General features: G+C 39.0%; 1 protein-coding gene across 6 annotated transcripts in view; it reads left to right on the top strand.

Moving 5' to 3' along the window:
* Nucleotides 1–18,711, top strand: part of SGMS1 (sphingomyelin synthase 1) — a 316,221-nt gene that overhangs the window by 276,395 nt on the left and 21,115 nt on the right. For 5 of the 6 annotated variants that reach the window (XM_030940475.1, XM_030940476.1, XM_030940478.1 and 2 more), the window contains 3 exons: nt 242–1,095; nt 18,024–18,141; nt 18,534–18,608. In XM_030940475.1, the coding sequence (XP_030796335.1) occupies nt 473–1,095; nt 18,024–18,141; nt 18,534–18,608 (816 nt within the window). In that variant the 5' untranslated portion in view covers nt 242–472. The remainder of the gene's footprint in view (nt 1–241; nt 1,096–18,023; nt 18,142–18,533; nt 18,609–18,711) is intronic. The other variant, XM_010379633.2, reaches the window with a different exon arrangement.

Raw genomic sequence — 18,711 nt, 5'->3', positions numbered from 1 at the left:
AGACCATTGGAAATTATATAAAATATGTCTCCTTTGACAATATCCATTTTCAGATCCAATTTAATGTGTGTCACAAAAGACTAATAACCAGGAAATCAGTGGTCCCTGAAATGAATACGTTTGAAAACTGTTAAGTTTACCAATAACTGGTTTTCTACTTTCCTTATGTATATAAGGCTTTGCATTTCGAGAGGGGTGATTTGGAAGTACAGTATCTTGATATCTTCTCTTGCTTTCACAGAAGGAAGAATCCTGCTCAGAAATGAGGTGAATTAATGCTTGGGCACTCAAGAACCCTGGACGGCTACATGAGGTGTTTAAAAACTGCCCTGACCATCTTGCCAAACAAGTCTCTGCTCATGAGGCCCCACAGGATGAACGAGCCAAGGCAGGACAGTGTCCTGCCCTGTCGGAACAGTGACTGCTGACCTGCCAAGAGTGAGCTGGGGACTGCCTGCTGTCTGCCAGTACAATGAAGGAAGTGGTTTATTGGTCACCCAAGAAGGTGGCAGACTGGCTGCTGGAGAATGCTATGCCAGAATACTGTGAGCCTCTGGAGCATTTCACAGGCCAGGACTTGATCAACCTAACCCAAGAGGATTTCAAAAAACCCCCCTTGTGCCGAGTCTCCTCTGACAACGGGCAGCGGCTCCTGGACATGATAGAAACCCTGAAAATGGAGCACCATTTAGAAGCACACAAGAACGGTCATGCCAACGGGCACCTCAACATTGGCATAGACATCCCCACCCCCGATGGCAGCTTCAGCATCAAGATTAAACCCAACGGGATGCCAAATGGGTATAGGAAAGAGATGATAAAGATCCCCATGCCAGAACTGGAGCGCTCTCAGTACCCCATGGAGTGGGGCAAGACTTTTCTGGCCTTTCTTTACGCACTTTCCTGTTTTGTTCTCACCACAGTGATGATCTCGGTCGTCCATGAACGAGTACCTCCTAAGGAGGTGCAGCCTCCACTACCGGACACATTTTTTGACCATTTTAACCGGGTGCAGTGGGCCTTTTCTATTTGTGAAATTAATGGCATGATCCTTGTAGGACTCTGGTTAATTCAGTGGCTGCTCTTAAAATACAAGTAAGTCAAGTAAAAGCTCTAAGATTTGATGATTATGGGATTTGCACTCCAAACATCTAATTATTATTTATAAATGAAATTTATCAACTTGTTGGGATCAAAACATACTATTTTTTTTTTCTTTTTTAAACACATACCCTGTTGGACTAACTTACTGTCTGGAAGCTTTAAAAGAAAATGCTGTTCGTTGCCTGTTTTATGCAAGATTCATACGGAATGATGAATCAGACTGTTAGAGATGATGCTCTGTTTTCACTTGATAAGAAAGAAAACTCTCAGACATCTTCAGACAGTACAGGCTATTGAACAACAGATCAACCACCTAGTCTTGGTTGGTGTTACTAACCCGTTAAATAAATCGACAGTTGGCCTAAGCACTATAAATTGGCTGCATAGCTTTTCCCACACAGAGTCAGATATCTGGAGCCTTAGCAATATGTATTTAAAGATGTTTCACACAGAATTCAGAACACCTCTTCCAGAGTGGCTTGGGTTGTTGGGAAAACAACCCAAACATACCCTCAGGGTATGACTTTGGGTAGGTGGGTTGTGGATGGACCTAAATGGATTCCCACCTTCTACTACTGCTACTTAAAGCAACATGTGATTGTTCCATTCAAATTTCTCAGAGTGTTAAGTAGGCAACTCCCACTTAGTTTCAGGTGTATCCAAGGTGGCTTTCACATCCGAAGCTGTAAACTCAGCATGGACACCCTCAGACAGGCTATTTACTCGGGTTGCCTACATTGTCCCTTCATTGATGTTTGATTTTCTCCTTAGTTAAAGGAACACCTTATGATTTCCATGAATGAGGGTTGGAAATTGGTTTGTTAAAGAGCTGAGTTTCTGTCCGGTGGACTGTGTTTCATGATCCACCACGTGGTTAAATATTAAGGAATTCATCTTACAGCAAGAAAACAAAATGCACACTGAGAGTTCATGCTGAATGTTCTTTGACAGAAATGATAAGGTTTTTCCTAGTATGTTTTATAAGGACTCTTTTTTTTTAAACCTGATAAATTATATACGTGCAAATTGAAATAAAAGCAGTTCCTGACACTTTCCCAGGAATGGATGGTCTTAACTGGTTAAAGAAAGCCATTTAACTGATCAGTGTTTATTTACAGATGGATTGACAATCCTAGAGTTCAAGCTGAATCGGAAATAGAATTGATGGTCTGGGCTGCATTTAATTTGGTGGAAGACCTTTTTGTTGTTGTTGTTCCTTTAGTTTTAAGAGGCTAATAAATAGGAATAGGCTTTAGAAATACAAGATACTTGGAGTTTATTAAGTGCATTATTTTTGCTGCCAAACTTTAGTTCTGCTTTTGCCTTTTTGACTTTTAAACTTTTTTCCTAAAATCCCATTGGAACAAAATGCCAGTACTGTGCAAAGCAAGGTCAGCTCAAATTATGCTTCCTGGGTTTTCCTGATGTTTGTTGTTTTGTTTTTGTAAGTTTGCTCCTTTTCCGGTTTTTCATCAAAATTTTTATATTCAAGCAAATAATTTAGTGCCCCAGAATATAACTTTGAGTAAGTCTTAACAGTTACAAATCTGAATTTTTCACAGAACTGTGACTTTTAAGTAATTTTATTCTTATAAAGTATCCTCTTAACTGTAAAACTAATTTTCTTGAAGTATATTAATAATTACAATTTTCCCAACAGGGAGTTTTCCTCAAATCTGTTTCTCTTTAAGCTTTATGATTTTGTGTTTTCTTGGTACTTATTGCCAATACTGTAGTCATTTATATATTTAAATTGCTCAAAGCAAGAAACCAGTTGATTTGACAAAATTAACTCAGTGCTGGAATGCAGGCAGCCTGGGATCTGGCCTCAGGTATGTCCTACTTGCTGAGTGGTTTGGGTGGATCCTTACATCTCAGGAGCCTTGTTTTTCTCACAAAATAATGGCGTCTCAGTCTAGATGATTTCTGTTGTCATATACAACTACATTTTATTTGATTCTAACATAATTGGATGGGCCAATTGTATTTGAATTTTATTAGCTTCAGGACATTTGTGTCCAGAATGCATCCAACTAAGTCCTTTCTGATTTTTCACCTCTGGTGGGATAGGGATGTGGGAAATGAAAGCAGAGTTGTCATGATCATCCTAAGCACCATCCACCCTGTCCTTCTACTGGAGTCTATTGCTGGTTTCCTGTCTCTCTCCTTGTGACCTCACTTCAGTGTATTTGGCCCACCAGACAGGTAGGAGGTAGGAAGAAAGATAGATACAGATGACATATCAAGCAGTGAAGACGGATAAACTACCTTTTCCTGGCTCTCATAGAGAAGATTAAAATCTTTTGTAGTGTCAGAGGAACCCTTTGTTTCTAGTTATTTGGTTATTGCAATATAGCAGTTTTATGTATCTGGCATTTCGGAGAAATTGATCCTTCTGTTTATGGGATATTCTTAGCAGAGAGTTAACTTCTCCCTCTTTTTGTACTTGACTCTTCTTGAGTGTTGACCCCATCCCCAATCTCCACTAGGAGGCGTGCCACTTAGGAGCTTGTTTTATATGACTTCTCTAAATTAAGCCTATTTGGCCAGTAATTCCCAACAGGATGTTTCTACTTTGATTTTAAAAGTCCTTGATCCCTTAAAAAATCAGTCCTTCCTTCATATTTCAGTATCTTCTACTTTTTATAAAAGAATCATGGGATGAAACTATGGAGGATCACTTAAGAAATGAGATCACTGGAATTTGGCCAAAAAATCCCAACAACAAACCCTTTAACCAAATGTTTGAGGTGCTGGAAAATCTTAATCTTGAATTTATGACATTGTGACATTTGGTTCTATCTTTGTGTTGTAAACAATTGTCCTTTACTATTAAACATAGGTTTTGATTTTTTTTTTGTACTTAAATTTTTTCCTCCTTTCATTCTTAATGTCTCCCCTGCATATCTGTATGAGTATATGTATATATATATATACACACACATAAATCCACATGGGATTTCCATGGCCTCTCAAAATGGAAAGCAACAATAATGCCTGTCCTTGAGAACTTTTTTGGTTTTTAAAATTGTAAATAATGTTGTCTCCCCATTTAGAATTGGACTTTCAAGCCACTGACTAGGAAAAAATCCTGGGAAATCTCTGCATTTGTGTCAGACTTCACTGCAAAACAGGTATCCCTTGTTTTAAGAAAGCATGATAAAGAACATATTAAACTTACAGATTTGATGAAGGCTGAAGATGTAAGGATTTTTCATGCATGACTAAATCATGGCTAACACAGTGGCACCTATGTGTGATACGTGTGGCTCAGCTCTACTGGGACATGGTGAACACCTGAAAAAGTGGCTTTCTTAGCCAAGGAGCAGGACTATAGAGTTTCCAAGTCACCAGAGAAATTACGACTTAGTGTGGTGGTCATAGGTTCCTCAAACTCAACTTGCGTAAAACCAGATTTACTATATTTTTCTTCCAACTTTTTCTTCCATTTGACCAGTGGCATTTCCTAGAAACCTAGAACTCCTCAGTTCCTTTTATCCAGATAGTCACTAAGTTCTTTCGGTTCTAATTTTAGATCCATCTCTTCTTTCCATTTCTATTTAGAACTCCATAATGGGTGCCCAGATGGAGAAACAGCTCCTTAGCCTGAAGCTCAAGGGCCCTCAGCATCTGGTCCCAATCTCTCCTGCCTTATCTCTAGCTACTCCACTCCACAGGTTTCCTCAAACACGTTAAGCCCATATCACATTTCATTCTATTAGTTGTATATATGTCTCCTTCATTGCTAAATTGTAAGTTCCTCAAGGGGAAGAACTAGATTCTATTCATCGTTCACCTTTCTATCCCAGTGCCTAGCACATAGAAAGTGCTCACCTAAAATTCATTCATTCATTCATTCATCTAGTATTTATTGAGCAGTATACCATATTCCAGGCACTGAGAGGCCCTGGGGATGCTGCACTGAGCAAAGGATCCCAATGCTTTCGTGAAGCTTATATTCTGGCCAGTGTAAGGGAGGCAGTGAATGAATACATGATATTGGCTAGTGTGATGGAGAAAAATAAAGCAGTACAAAGGGCTAGCGAGTGTTGGAGAGAGTGGGGAGAGGCTGGTATTTTAGATTGATCGGAAAGCAGAGTCCTCTGATTAGATGATGGTTGAGCAGACATCTGAATTAAATGAGACAATGCCATGCATGTGTTTGGGGAAGAGTAGTTGATGCAGGAGACACAGAAAGTGCAGAGTTCTGGCACTTACCTGAGGAATGGTCAAGGGCCCATGTGGCTGAGTTAGCTGGGAGAGAACCCTGATGCAGGAGGTCAGTGAGGTGTTAGCCTTGTGGACCGTGGATGGATGAGGAGTTGGGATTTTATTTCAAGTGTGGCAGTAAGTCATTAGGGGAGAAGGATACGAAAAACCTGGTGTTTTAAAAGAATGAAACTGGCGTTTAAAAGAATGTGGCTGCATTACAGAGACTAGGGAAGCAAGAGTTGAAGCAGGGGGCCTGGTTGAGATGCCATTGCAGGCTGGGTGTGGTGGCTCACACCTCTAATCCCAGCACTTTGGGAGGTGGAGGCAAGCAGATCACCTGAGGTCGGGAGTTCGAGACCAGCCTCACCAACGTGGAAAAACCCCATCTCTACTAAAAATACAAAATTAGCCAGTGTGATGGCAACTTTTTTGAGAACTTTTTGGTTTTTAAAATTGCCTGTAATCCCAGCTACTTGGGAGGCTGAGGCAGGAGAATCGCTTAAACCCAGGGGGTGGAGGTTGCAGTGACCTGAGCTCGCGCCATTGCACTCCAACCTGGGCAACAAGAGTGAAACTCTCAAAAAAAAAAAAAAAAAAAAAAAAAAAAAAAAAAAGTCATTGCAGTAGTCCAGGTAGAAGATGATCACAACTTAGATTCAGTTAACATTTGTTTAGTGAATAAATTTTATGGAAGGATAATGAGAAGGGCTGAACTCTTTCTAGAAGCTGTGACACTTAGAGCATCTCATCTTTTATAATGACAGGGCTGACTCCTGTTGCAGTATCTTTCTCATATGAGGTTTTTGGGGCTCTCTGTGAATCCCTGATTTGTATATGGAATTTGGTGGGGAAATAGAATTTACTAATTTGGGGAAATCTCCAACTTTGTTTGAATATATTTTATTTCAGAGCAAAGTCAAGTCAGGTGTGTGTCTTGATATGTGTTTTCTACCATAGCTTCTTTTGGGTCAGACATTTGCCTAAAAGGAATAGCATTAGACAGTTGCATAAGGAGAAATTAAATGTCACAGAGTATATTAGTCAGTTGGTGGTGAAAAGATTTGAAGAAAGAAAAGAAACCATTGGACAGTTGGGTTATGGGTTGGGGTCAGCGGTAGAGAGAACTCAGTGGTAAAACATTCTAGCATAAACAGTCGCATTGATTTGTAGTGAGGCTGGTGAAATGGAAATGGTCACTTAGTGGGTGACAATTTTCTCTGAAAATTGGTCCCATGCCAAAAGGGAAGGAAGTAAAGAAGAAAAATGATGACCACAGATCCTGCTTGGGACCTGCCATGACATCAAGTTTTAGAACTGTTTCTAGGGGCTTTGTTAATCCTGCAGGAAGGAACAAGTACAACTTTCCAGTGTGGCTTTTCTGGGATTGTATGCTGAGAGAACTAGAATGGATTTTTATTTTATTTTGTTTTATTTTATTTTATTTTATTTTATTTTTTATTTTTTATTATACTTTAAGTTCTAGGGTATGTGTGCATAACGTGCAGGTTTGTTACATATGTATATTTGTGCCATGTTGGTGTGCTGCACCCATCAACTCGTCAGCACCCATCAATTCATCATTTATATCATGTATAACTCCCCGATGCAATCCCTCCCCCCTCCCCCCTCCCCATGATAGACCCCGGTGTGTGATGTTCCCCTTCCTGAGTCCAAGTGATCTCATTGTTCAGTTCCCACCTATGAGTGAGAACATGCGGTGTTTGGTTTTCTCTTCTTGTGATAGTTTGCTAAGAATGATGGTTTCCAGCTGCATAGGATGGATTTTTAGAAGTTTACTAGCATTCTGTATTTAATGTCTGGAGGTCACTTTGGGGAAGACTTTTCTTTTCTTTTCTTTTTTTTTTTTTTTTTTTTTTGTATTTTAATCTTTGCTAAACCTTTGTGGGGCCTTATTTGTTAAGTGGGTATCTGCCAACATAAAAGATTTTATCTATAGCATTTTCCTCTCTTCTGTGAATGGAATCTAATTTCCAAGGACATAATCTTTGTACTGATTGGCAGTTGCTTTTGTCAGATGCTAATCTGATTGTTTTTGGTTTTTTATTCAATAGACTAGATTCTCCACTAACATTTATCTTTCATTTTACCCTATTTTAATTCCATCAGAGTTTCTTTATTAAGTTGATTGAATCAAAGTACTTAACTCCTCTTCTGTTCCCAAAGGTAGTTTATGACCCACAGATACTGTCAACAATTTTTCTCTTGTTTTATGTCTTCGATGGTTGTGATTGAAGTTCTTAAAAGCGTTTGATACAGAGAGCATTTGATATGAAGTGGGGGAGAGTGGGGGGTTTCTATTCAATAGAATTTATTTTCTGAGTTCCAGAAGAGCCTTTTCTTAAGGTCATTTCGCTTTATTATATATTAGCCCTATACTGTAGATCGTAATGGTAGTCTTTAATGGAACTTCAGAACATTTTTATGTTTAGTTGTTTACCAAAAATTATTGGAGACTATGTGCTAGGGATATAGCAGCTAGCAAAACAGTTGAATGGGGGTTATATTCTGGGAAATATTTGTTCTCAGAGTGACATCTCAGTTTTGAAAATGTGTTGTCTAAACTCCGTCCATGTATGAAACTCATGAGGATAAAATTCCCTCATATTACGGGTGCTTTTTTGGATACTTACCCATTATTTAATTCCCTGGTAAACTGTAATAGTTCTCTTTAGCAGTAAAGCAAGGTAAGTGCTCAGGGATTACCTCTTTCCCTCCTTTCTATTCCCTCCACACATGTAGCTGCATCAATTATGTACTTACTCAAAATCTGTTTTGTTCTGTTCCTTTTAATCCATGTTGTCAAAAATTATTATCCTATTCAAGAGGCAGGTTCCAAACCAACTGATTTTAGAGTAATAAGCATTAATGTGTATTGTATCATTTGATACAATCAACCCTTAAAACAAGTAGTGTTATTCTCCTCTCTCAGTGAAGAAAATTGAGAGTTGGAGAAGCTATTGACTTGCCCAGCATTGTACAGTGGCATATTTTGGGTGCTGAAGGCTCTTCAATATGCATCCAGTCTGTAAATTTCCTGGTATTATAGGTACCTGTCCTCTGGAGATGTATTTTTTTTTTTTTTTAACAGATTTAGTGTCGTAGATGCCATGTGCATGAGACAGATAGAATAAAAACAAATGAGTTCAGTTTTTTAATTATAAATTTTATGTGTTGGGTTCCATCTGGGAGACGTACATGTGTTTCAGGATGGATCTGCCAACTCTGATAGCCGTCCATTTTTGCAATTCCCTGTGGACTGTAGAAAATGCCCTTAGCTCTGTCGTAGCTCTGGAACCTCCTAAGTATGGGCCCTCCACACTACTAATCTGATAAAGCTTCCTTTGCTACCAACTTCAGTCACATTTCTGCACTTAAGACCACTGACTAGGCATGCCGAACCTTATTCTTTTTCTTTCTGTTTCTAGTACATTTTCTCTCCTCCCTTGATTCTGACCTATTATCTATCTAGACTCAGAGCCTGAGCTGAGATCCCGTTTTCTTTCCTTTCCTGGGGACCTTCTCTGATCCCTTCTCTTCCCAGATCATCTGGATCTCCTAGCCTCTTGCAGGCCTTGCTATGCCTCCTCTGTCTTCTTTTTGTTTACCGAGGGCATTTTTTTGGAGTAGGGAAGGACACTCTAGAGGCTCGATGATGGACTCAGTCCCAGATTGTGCCTCGTCTCTCATTCTCATGTTAGTGAACTGCTGGTCTTCTTTGCTTCTACCTTTTCTAATTTTTACAATTTTAGGTCCCATGACCTAAATACTGGACTGAGCCATAGGAATTATAGGGAAATTGTAGATTTTTCTCTAAATTTAGTAATCCCATCTATTTGACTCGTAGGCAGATTAGAGGATAAGGATAAACAAAAAGACAAACCAACTTACCATCTCACCCGAGATAAATAATGCTCATATTTGGGTTCGTGTAACTTTTGATATTCTTCTGCATGTGCTCATAAATGAGTAATGTGTGTACATGTGTATTTTTAAGTGGTGTCATTTTGGCCTTCTCTTTTATAGCATGCCCAGGGATTGTCTGTTTTCCTCCTCTCAGCAAACCATCATGGATGTCTGTCTAATTACTCATGATCTGATTTAGAAGTCACCACATCCTGTCAGTCCCACCAGCCTGTCAGTGCCGTGGCTGTGGTGGTGAAGCGTGTGGTTATCCTCAGTCTTACGCTGGAAGATCATTCTTGATTTAGATCCCTGCTGGCTACGTGACTTTGGCCAAGTTACTTGATTATTGTAGTATCATTATTTCCTTACCTACAAAATGAGAATTATGGTTTCTGTAATGCTGTTTTGAGGATTGAACGAGATGATATGCACAAAGCACTTGACAGAGTACTTGGCATCTTCCTGGTTCCCAAGCCCACCAGTGGCATTTCTGTTCCTTCCAGTGCTCAGCCCAAATGTGTTGGGTTTTGTTTTGTTTTTGAGATGAGATCTCACTTCATCCCCCAGGGTGGAGGGCAGTGGCATGATCATAGCTTACAGCTCACTGTAGCCTGGAACTACTGGGCTCAAGTGATCCTCTGACCTTCCTCACCACTTCTATCTATTGCTGCCATAGGTCTAACCACCTTCATCTCTTACCTAGGTTATTACCTGGTCTTGCTTCCTTTTAATGGGCTTTTAACTTGGCAGACAGAGTAAGTCAAAGTGCATTTCTCTTCTTCCACCTCATAGGGCATTAAAGCCAGTGTCCTCATATGGTGACCTAAGAGGTCCTCCCAGACCTCATGGCCTCATGCCCTGTACTCCCTTGATGATCAACAAACACTGACACACACAAGCCTCTGGAATTTTCTCCCACAACCTCCTGGTTGACCCATCATACAGAGGTAGACCTTCTCTGACCAACTTAACCCCCAATCCTAACCTCCCTTCCCCTAATGAGACTTGGTTTTCCTCTTTAGCACTTATCTAACATGCTCTATGTTTTACTTATTTCTTTACCTGTGTATTGTCTGCCTCTTTCACTAGAACACATTCCCATACATAGAATAGCACATGTATATTCATTATGTGAATTTTAATAGACACTAAAATTTGTTAAGTGTTGCACATGCTAGTTACTGTGCCTAGAATTCAATAAATGTTAGCGACTGCTGGTGATGTGTCTGTTATGTTTTCAGAAACCCCCTGTTAAAATAAGTGTTACTTTTAAGGATAATCCCTTAGCCCAAGAGTAAACATTAATTGTTCAGTTCTGCTGGCTGTGACTAAGCAAGCCCCTAACAATGTGATTCAAGGTGGATAAGTTTTGATGATGGGAAGGAATGAGGAGAGATCTGGGTGTGTATACACACACACACAAACACACATGTATGCATATACACATTTGTATTCTATGCATATATACACTAATGTATACACACATATATGTACACATATATACATATATTATTTTTGTTGATAGCCTAAAATACCAACACAGAAATATAACACCTTTTATTTACAGTTTTATTTAGCAGTTTCTGGAGGATACTTGATTTTAATTCTACATAATTGTCTCAAGTAGATAGTATTGATGTTTTTGTTCATGTCTTATAGGTTAGCATTTTTTTCTTTACTTCCTGTTACAACCTGTATATAACTCTGGAATTAACATTTTAATTTCATTAGCGAAAAGAGCAGCTGATTCAAAGTCTAGAAAGACCTAGGTTTTGTAGTGACTTTCTCATTGACTTACTCTCTGGCCCCAGGCTAGTACTTAAATTCTTCATACGTTAATTTCTCCTTCTGTAAAATGGAATAATGGCATATGCTAAACAGGAATGTTGTTAAAATAATTAATAGCAAAGGTGTGAATTTTCTTTGAGTTGGATTTTAAAAAGCAAAAACGCATAGTGTACGTACAGACACATTTCTGGACTGGTGCACAGGTATGTCTCATTTTCCGGATTCATGAACTGTGCCATCTACCCTGTATGGGTACCTAAGAATTATTTGTTTTTTTTGTTTTTTTTTTTTTGAGACGGAGTCTCGCTCTGTCGCCCAGGCTGGAGTACAGTGGCCGGATCTCAGCTCACTGCAAGCTCCACCTCCCGGGTTTACGCCATTCTCCTGCCTCAGCCTCCCGAGTAGCTGGGACTACAGGCCACCCGCCACCTCGCCCGGCTAGTTTTTTGTATTTTTTAGTAGAGACGGGGTTTCACCGTGTTAGCCAGGATGGTCTCGATCTCCTGACCTCGTGATCCGCCCGTCTCGGCCTCCCAAAGTGCTGGGATTACAGGCTTGAGCCACCGCGCCCGGCCTGGGTACCTAAGAATTATTAAATGAGTTCTAAATCTCCCAGGCAAGCATTTATTTTGATTATTTTGTTTGTTCTACCATGTTTAGTCTTGTTCTTTCATTTGTTTTACTAACATTTCCTTAGAATTTTCTCTTTTAAAGTACTGAATTAAGCCCTGGGTTTTCCTTCATGGAGTCTGTAGCCATTGAGATACCTGAGGCTGTGACAGGTGGAAAGGCCTTAGAGGACAATGAGACTAGAAAGAAGAGAGAAGCATACAGAACTCACAGGCCTCAATCTCTAGGGGTTTGCAGTTCTGGTTGGATCATGGAGCAATCTCAGCAAGTGTTTTGAATTAAAATATGAATGCAGAAAGGATGCAGAGTGAAGGGACAGTGAGCATCAGGGCAGAGTATTTCTGGCAGATATATAAAAGGGTTTAAGCAACAAATATTTGTAGGAAGAAGTAGAAAAGGACTTCAGAGAGAATAAGAAGTAAACCTCTAGAGCACAAAGCTGTATAGTGTTGCTGGTACTGCCGTCGTATTACGGTACCATCATAAGTCTCCCTGGAACTAAAAGACAAGAAAGCACAGGTCTTCTTAAGAGCGTCTTCTCACAAAGGGATGAGACGTTACCTTTGTTGGTAATGGTGATGCCTGTCTCACTATTAAAAAATACCATACAGTAGAAACAAAATTTGAAGGAATTGGGAGGATGAAGTGGCTCTCTCCAGTTGGGGACATCTGGAAGCCATGAGGTAGATGCATAGGATTATAGCAGAGATAATCATGTGAGAGGCCACAGAAAGAGACTGTCAGGCAAAAACAAGAAATTGAGTTTGTGTTTAGGGAACAATGAGTGGCTCTTTATGCCCCTGGCAGTGGGATTCACATCTACGAGAAGACAGAGGAGGTAGAGGCAGGAGGATCATTTGAGCCCAGAAATGCAAGACCAGCCTGGGCAATATGGAATGACCCTGTCTCTACAGAAAAATTAAAAAAAAATTAGCTGGCCATGGTGGCCTGCACCTGTGGTCCCAGATACTCGGGAGGCTGAGGCAGGAGGATTGCTTGAGCCTGGGAGATTGAGGCTGCAGTGAGCCATGATCATGCCGCTACACTCCAGCCTGGATGACAGAGCAAGATCCTGTCTCACCAAAAAAAAAAAAAGAAACAAAACTTCAAAATAAAAGGAGGTGTCATGTTGAAGGTATTTGAAGAAACCTGTGAGGGGAGTTGTCACAATCCAGGGAATCCAGGTGCTGGTAGCGAGGAATTAAGGAAAACAGATTTTAGAATTTCTTTGGAGTTGGCTTCCACAGAACATGGGAATGTAGGGGTGCAGAATGTTTTCAGGAGGGCTGTAAAGAAATTAAAATAGGAGGATGGGATAGAGAGGATCAGGGGCTTCCTTAGAGTAGGGGACCTTTCTGAGAGATGACATTTGAATGGAATGTGTCAGTGACAAGCAAGTGTCCCAGAAGAAGGCAGAATCCAGGCAGAGAGAATGGCTGGCACAGAGATCCTACTCAAGGCAGGAGGGACTTTGCAAGCTGTGTTCAAAGAGCACCAAGGGCACTGGGCTGAGATAGAGCCTGGAGAATGATAGGGAGGGTGGCCAGAGGGCAGGCTAGAGGGAGGTGGCCAGATATAGGGCCTCAGAGTCTTGGGAAAAGATTTGGGTTTTATTAAAATGAGTTTGATAACCATTGGAAGGCTTTAAGGGACATACCTATTTAACTGTTTCAAAATAGATGATTCTGGCAGTTCTAAACAATGCATTTTAGGAAGCTACCCTAGTCTGTTAAGGCTGCAATAACAAAATATTGTAGACTGGGTGAGTTATAGTGTTCTGGGTGCTGGAAGTCCAAGCTCAAGGTGCAGGCTGATTGGCATCTAGTGAGGACCAATTTCCTGGTTCATAAATAGCGCTTTCTCCCTGTGTCCTCACACAGAAGGGTGAGCCCACCTCTCTATGGTCTATTTTATAAGGGCACTAATTCAGACCTGAGGACCCTGCCCTTGTGATCTAATCACTAGTGATTAGGTTTCAACATAGGAATTTGAGGGGAAGGAGTCACAAGCATTCAGACCATAGCAGGAGGCAAGAGTGGTGTTAAGGACAACAGGTAGAAAGAAGGTCATTGTGGATGTTCACGTGAGATAGAGTGTTGAGAAATGGACGACATTTCAGAATGACTGATTTAACATATGAGGAAAGTGGTAATAAGAGAATCTAACTGGGCACAGACTACAAAAAATAATGAAAAATAGACACATTTAATTTTAGATAGCTATGTGTGCTAGAATAATTCTTTTCAGTACTTTACTAATATAGTCATTAAGTAGATTTTGAAATGTGGCTGAAATGGGACAGGATGTTGGCTCAGCTATAAATACCCAAAATTGAGATTTCTTACACAATGTTACACAATGTGATGCAGTTTCCTGAATATTTTTGTTTTGTTTATATTTCAGCTTAAACTCTGAACCTCACTTTTCCCATCTGTAAAATAAGGATCATATCCATGCATTGCCAGGTGGTTTTAAGAAGTAGATGACACAGAGCTTGTTATATAAGAGAATTTTGGCAAAACAATTCCTGTTGGTAATACCATGCCTGGGGAAATACCGCAATAGAAACTTTGTTTTTTAGTAGTGTGGTCGTTGGCTCTAAACAAAATTATTTCATTTTCAACCTTATATATTAAGAAAAATATGACTATTCTGATGCTCATTCTTAGTGCTATTTCATGGCCTTTCCAGTTTTTTTGTCACCCATTTTTCTGATTCATAAGAAAGTGATGTCTTTTTCTTCCTTTTGCTGATGAGGAAGCTAATTTCTAAGGAAATTAATTGAGGTGGTCAAGGGCACCAGGTGAGCCTTTGTTAAAGGTAAAACTAGCATCTATATAAAGATACAGCTCAGTAATGCATTATCTGTCCGTTCATGTTTTACAACTGGAATCACTAATCAGAGACCTGAATCATTACTCTTCCATGACTGCTCCAGAGATTCGATTCTCCCAATTCTGTGTTAGTTACACGTGCTCTCCCTTGTGTATTGCCTCTTAGTTTTGAATTGTTGCTTAGTTCCACTGTACCGTTGTCAAGTCCTATTTATCTCTAAAAGCTAATAGCTTCCAGAAAGAGCTAGGAGGCCAGGTCTAGGCATTGAAAGAGTTGTGTATGTCTTCCTACTGTGGATTAGTTGAAAGAGACAACTCATGGGAAAACAAACTTTTTCTAGTATTTTAATTTTACTTTGCACTATAGTAATTTTTTTTTAACCACTTTTCATTTATTTATTTATTTACAGACAGGTCTTACTCTGTCACCCAGACTGGAGTGCAGTGGCACAGTCATAACTCACTATAGCCTCTAACTCCCAGGCTCCAGTGATCCTCCCATTGCAGCCTCTGGAGTAGCTGGAACTACAGGCACATGCCACCATGTCCAGCTAATTTTTTTTTTTTTTTTAAATAGAGGCATGGTTGTGCCATGTTTTCCAGGCTGGTCTTGAACTCCTGGGCTCAAGTGATCCACCTGCCTCAGCCTCCCAAAGTGCTGGGATTACAGGCGTAAGCCACCATGCCTGACCTTTCTTCAGAATTTTAGATCATTGTACCAAATGTCAAAAACACTAGTGCTGGTAGTATTTAGTCAAGTTCTGAGCAATTTTTTAAAAAATTACGAATATAAAAAAGCTTAATAAAATACTAGCATGTACTTGACATAACATGCTATTCTAGTAAGTCTTAATAATGATCTATAAAATGTTAACACTTTTTTTTCATATTTCCTTATAATCAAATTGAACAGATACATTTTCCTTTTTTCTCAGAAAAAGTAATAATGAGCCTGGTGCTCTAACACCTGGGAGAAAAATAGATAAACGTGACCAAACACAAGTCTCTGAGATGATAGTCCTTGCCAAGTGTGTGCTGATGGGAAACTGGCTTCCTTTGAATGTGAAAGGAGAGGTGTATCCCATGTAAGGGGAACACCATTGTGATTTTGAAAATTGTACCATGCATCTTCTTGTTGGCATCTGCCCAATTTCTAGCAATATTTCATTAACATTTCTTTTGTGAGTTTTTGTAAAGCACATCTAGAACTTTTAAACCTTTAAGTAAATAAGAATTCTAAGTGTATGAAATTCTTTGATTAGGGAAGTGAATGCCCAGAAGTGCATACAATTTCTTGAAACACTTTTATACTCTATTAAAGTTTGTTGTAGAAAATCCTTGTTTAACATTATACACCAAAGACATTCTAAGCTTAATTTCAAAAAGATTAAACGCCGAAGAGCAGAAAATTCTTAAAAACAACCACTTCTCACTTGTCACCTTGTTGTTAACATTGACAATTTCACACGGAAATGTCACATTTCAGTTTTCAAAGTCATTTGACTCTTTCACTTTAAGTCAAACAGTAAATGTGACTGAACCTTCAATATTTTAATTAAAACAATTTTATGTATTTGTCTTTTCTCATCTTTTTATACCTCATTCTTAGATTTTTAGATAATTCTGAAATCACTTCCATTGGTACTCACATGTAACTCAAGTTTGAAATATGGAAATAGTTATTGGGGTGGTGTGTGTGTGTGTATGTGTACCTTTTGTGTGCCAGAAAATAATCAGGCAAAGTGATTTTAAGATAGTAATCTTTAGCAAAAGCAATAATTTTGTTTTTCTTCCTCTGAAGAGTTCAGCAGATCTAGACTTGAAAGTGTGCTGACTTAAGTGTTTCTTGTACAGTTCAAGTGAAATTGAGAATTATTTCTGTTCACTTGAGCAGGATGGCTAAGGAGGGCGTTTGCTTTTAAAGAAAGATGACCATTATGTCTTACAATGTAAAATTTACTTTGATATTTCTTTTTTAGTGTTCTTGGCAAAGAAATTTATAGGCTGGTATTCTTCTCTAGTATTGTCCCTCTTTATATTATTTAATTGTGCTTTTTATTTTACTTGAAATTAGAGGCATATAGATTGCCAAGACAGCTTTATGCTGAATAAATTCATGTCTTTGGAGGAGGCATATGCAGCTTGACTGAGAGAAAATAAGCAAAGATGGCTTCTATCATAAATAATTCTGACCCAGTTTCTCAAATCTAGGTAAAGAGACCAACACCCAAATTCTACTCATAAAACCTAAGTAATATACATAGGCTGTGCAGATGTGGATAAAATGCTAATATAATTGTATGGTTTTTAAAAATTAATTTTTAATCACACGAGTGACATATCTTTGTTTCTCTTGTTAAAACAAAATATACATGAAACAAATTTTCCTCTGGCTGCCACAGCTCAGTAGGCATGCCCATCCTGCATAAAACTAGAGCTACACTATATGATTACAATGATTGAATGGCCAAGATCCCAAGAGGAACACCTGCCCACTGATTCTAAATTTTCCTTGTTTAGGAAAATCTGAACTCCTCAAGGTTAAGGAAGAGGAGACCCACAGGGTTACCCCCAAGACTCTGGCCTGTGGTACTACAAGAGAGAGGTAGAGAGGGAAAGAATGTTCTTGTTCAAGAATACACCAAACTTTAATGAGGTTAAGTTGTACAAACTTACGTGGAATTTTATATTAGGAGAAGTTATCTAACTCAATATACACGTATATGTATATAAATAGATACATACCTACATGTATATATCAAATAATTTTGTTAGAACCTAATAACTAATAAAACTATTTCTAATTCTTGCTTATATTTGTATTCATCCACTTAATCTATACTTTTGATACCTACCATTTGTGCCTACTATATGGTAGGAATTTTTCACACATTATTTCTAATGTTATCCCTATTTTACTTCTTAGGAAGTTGAGATTCAGAGAAGTAAATCATGCATCCCAAGCTGCAGTGGTAGTCGGGGAATGGGATGAGGTTGAACGCTGTTTTTCCATAGGTTCTTTCTTGGTATCATGTTGCCTCAGAGAATCAGTTTCTGGGATGTACAACTAAAATTGTTTAATATCTTTGACCCATTAAATGGCATAAAATTTTAAATTCTCATTCTAATATCATTCTGATTTTCTGAAGATCTTCCTTTGATGACAGAAAAGATACTGTCTAAATGTTTAACCACACATACTAAGTGGGTTCTGACCAATCACAGTGGGCTCCACTTGTATGTCCAACAGTTGAACCTCAACTCAGGTTGAAGGCCTCATGAAGCCTAATTAATAGCAATATAAACTGGTTTAAATGCTTTTGTCTAGTTAACATATTTTTTAAAAAAGCACCACAACGTTGTTCTCAAAATATTTTTCTTAATCTGGTATTAGCCATAGTTAGAACATTCTGGTTTTAAGCTCTCAAGTAGTTTCTGGGGTTTGTTTTTATTGAGTCATTGAAAAATTAAAGTAAATGAACCTACAGAATTTCTTGACTGAGAATCTGCCCTGTTTTTCCCTTTTTCTAGGTCTATTATTAGCAGAAGATTTTTCTGCATAGTTGGCACGCTGTACCTGTATCGGTGTATTACAATGTATGTAACTACACTCCCAGTACCTGGTATGCATTTCAACTGTTCTCCGAAGGTAAACTATTCCTTGCTGTAATTTCCCTTTCTGTTTGTTTCTCGTCTTGCCCTGGGGTTCTTTGAGTGAGGTTGCAGGAAAACATTTCTCCAGAATACAGTGGAGTCCCTCCTCCATCTGAGAATGTTACTAAATGATATGGCCAGGCAGCCCCACCCTTCCCAGAATCTCTAAGCCCTGCCAGTGCCTCCCAACTGAGGAAATATGTGGTCTAGTTTATGTGTTGGAAGCAGTTAAGCTTTGTGTAGTTCCTTGGTTTCCTGCCAAATTTTTAAAATATCACTCATTTCTTTGACACGCATCCAGAAGCTTTTATATGCTTCCTGTCTCTCAGAGGGAGAGCTCAATTTCAAGTGATATTTTTTCCATTTTCCTTCTATTAATCCCTACAGCAGAGCCAGGAAGAGAAAGTATTCCTATCTCCTTGCAGTCCTCAACCAAGCCAAATAAGATCACTTTTCTCTGGGGTAATGTATTTGCATTATTGATTTTTCTCTAGTAACAAAGAAGTCTTTTTAAAAATAAACTTTATTCCTCTCTTATTATCTCTACCTTTCCATCAGATTCACA

The sequence above is a fragment of the Rhinopithecus roxellana genome, chromosome 11 (assembly GCF_007565055.1).
Source record: "Rhinopithecus roxellana isolate Shanxi Qingling chromosome 11, ASM756505v1, whole genome shotgun sequence".
In the NCBI taxonomy this organism is placed as follows: Eukaryota; Metazoa; Chordata; class Mammalia; order Primates; family Cercopithecidae; genus Rhinopithecus; species Rhinopithecus roxellana.
The sequence above is the reverse complement of the archived record's forward strand: the minus strand, read 5'-3'. Positions and strand labels throughout refer to the sequence as shown.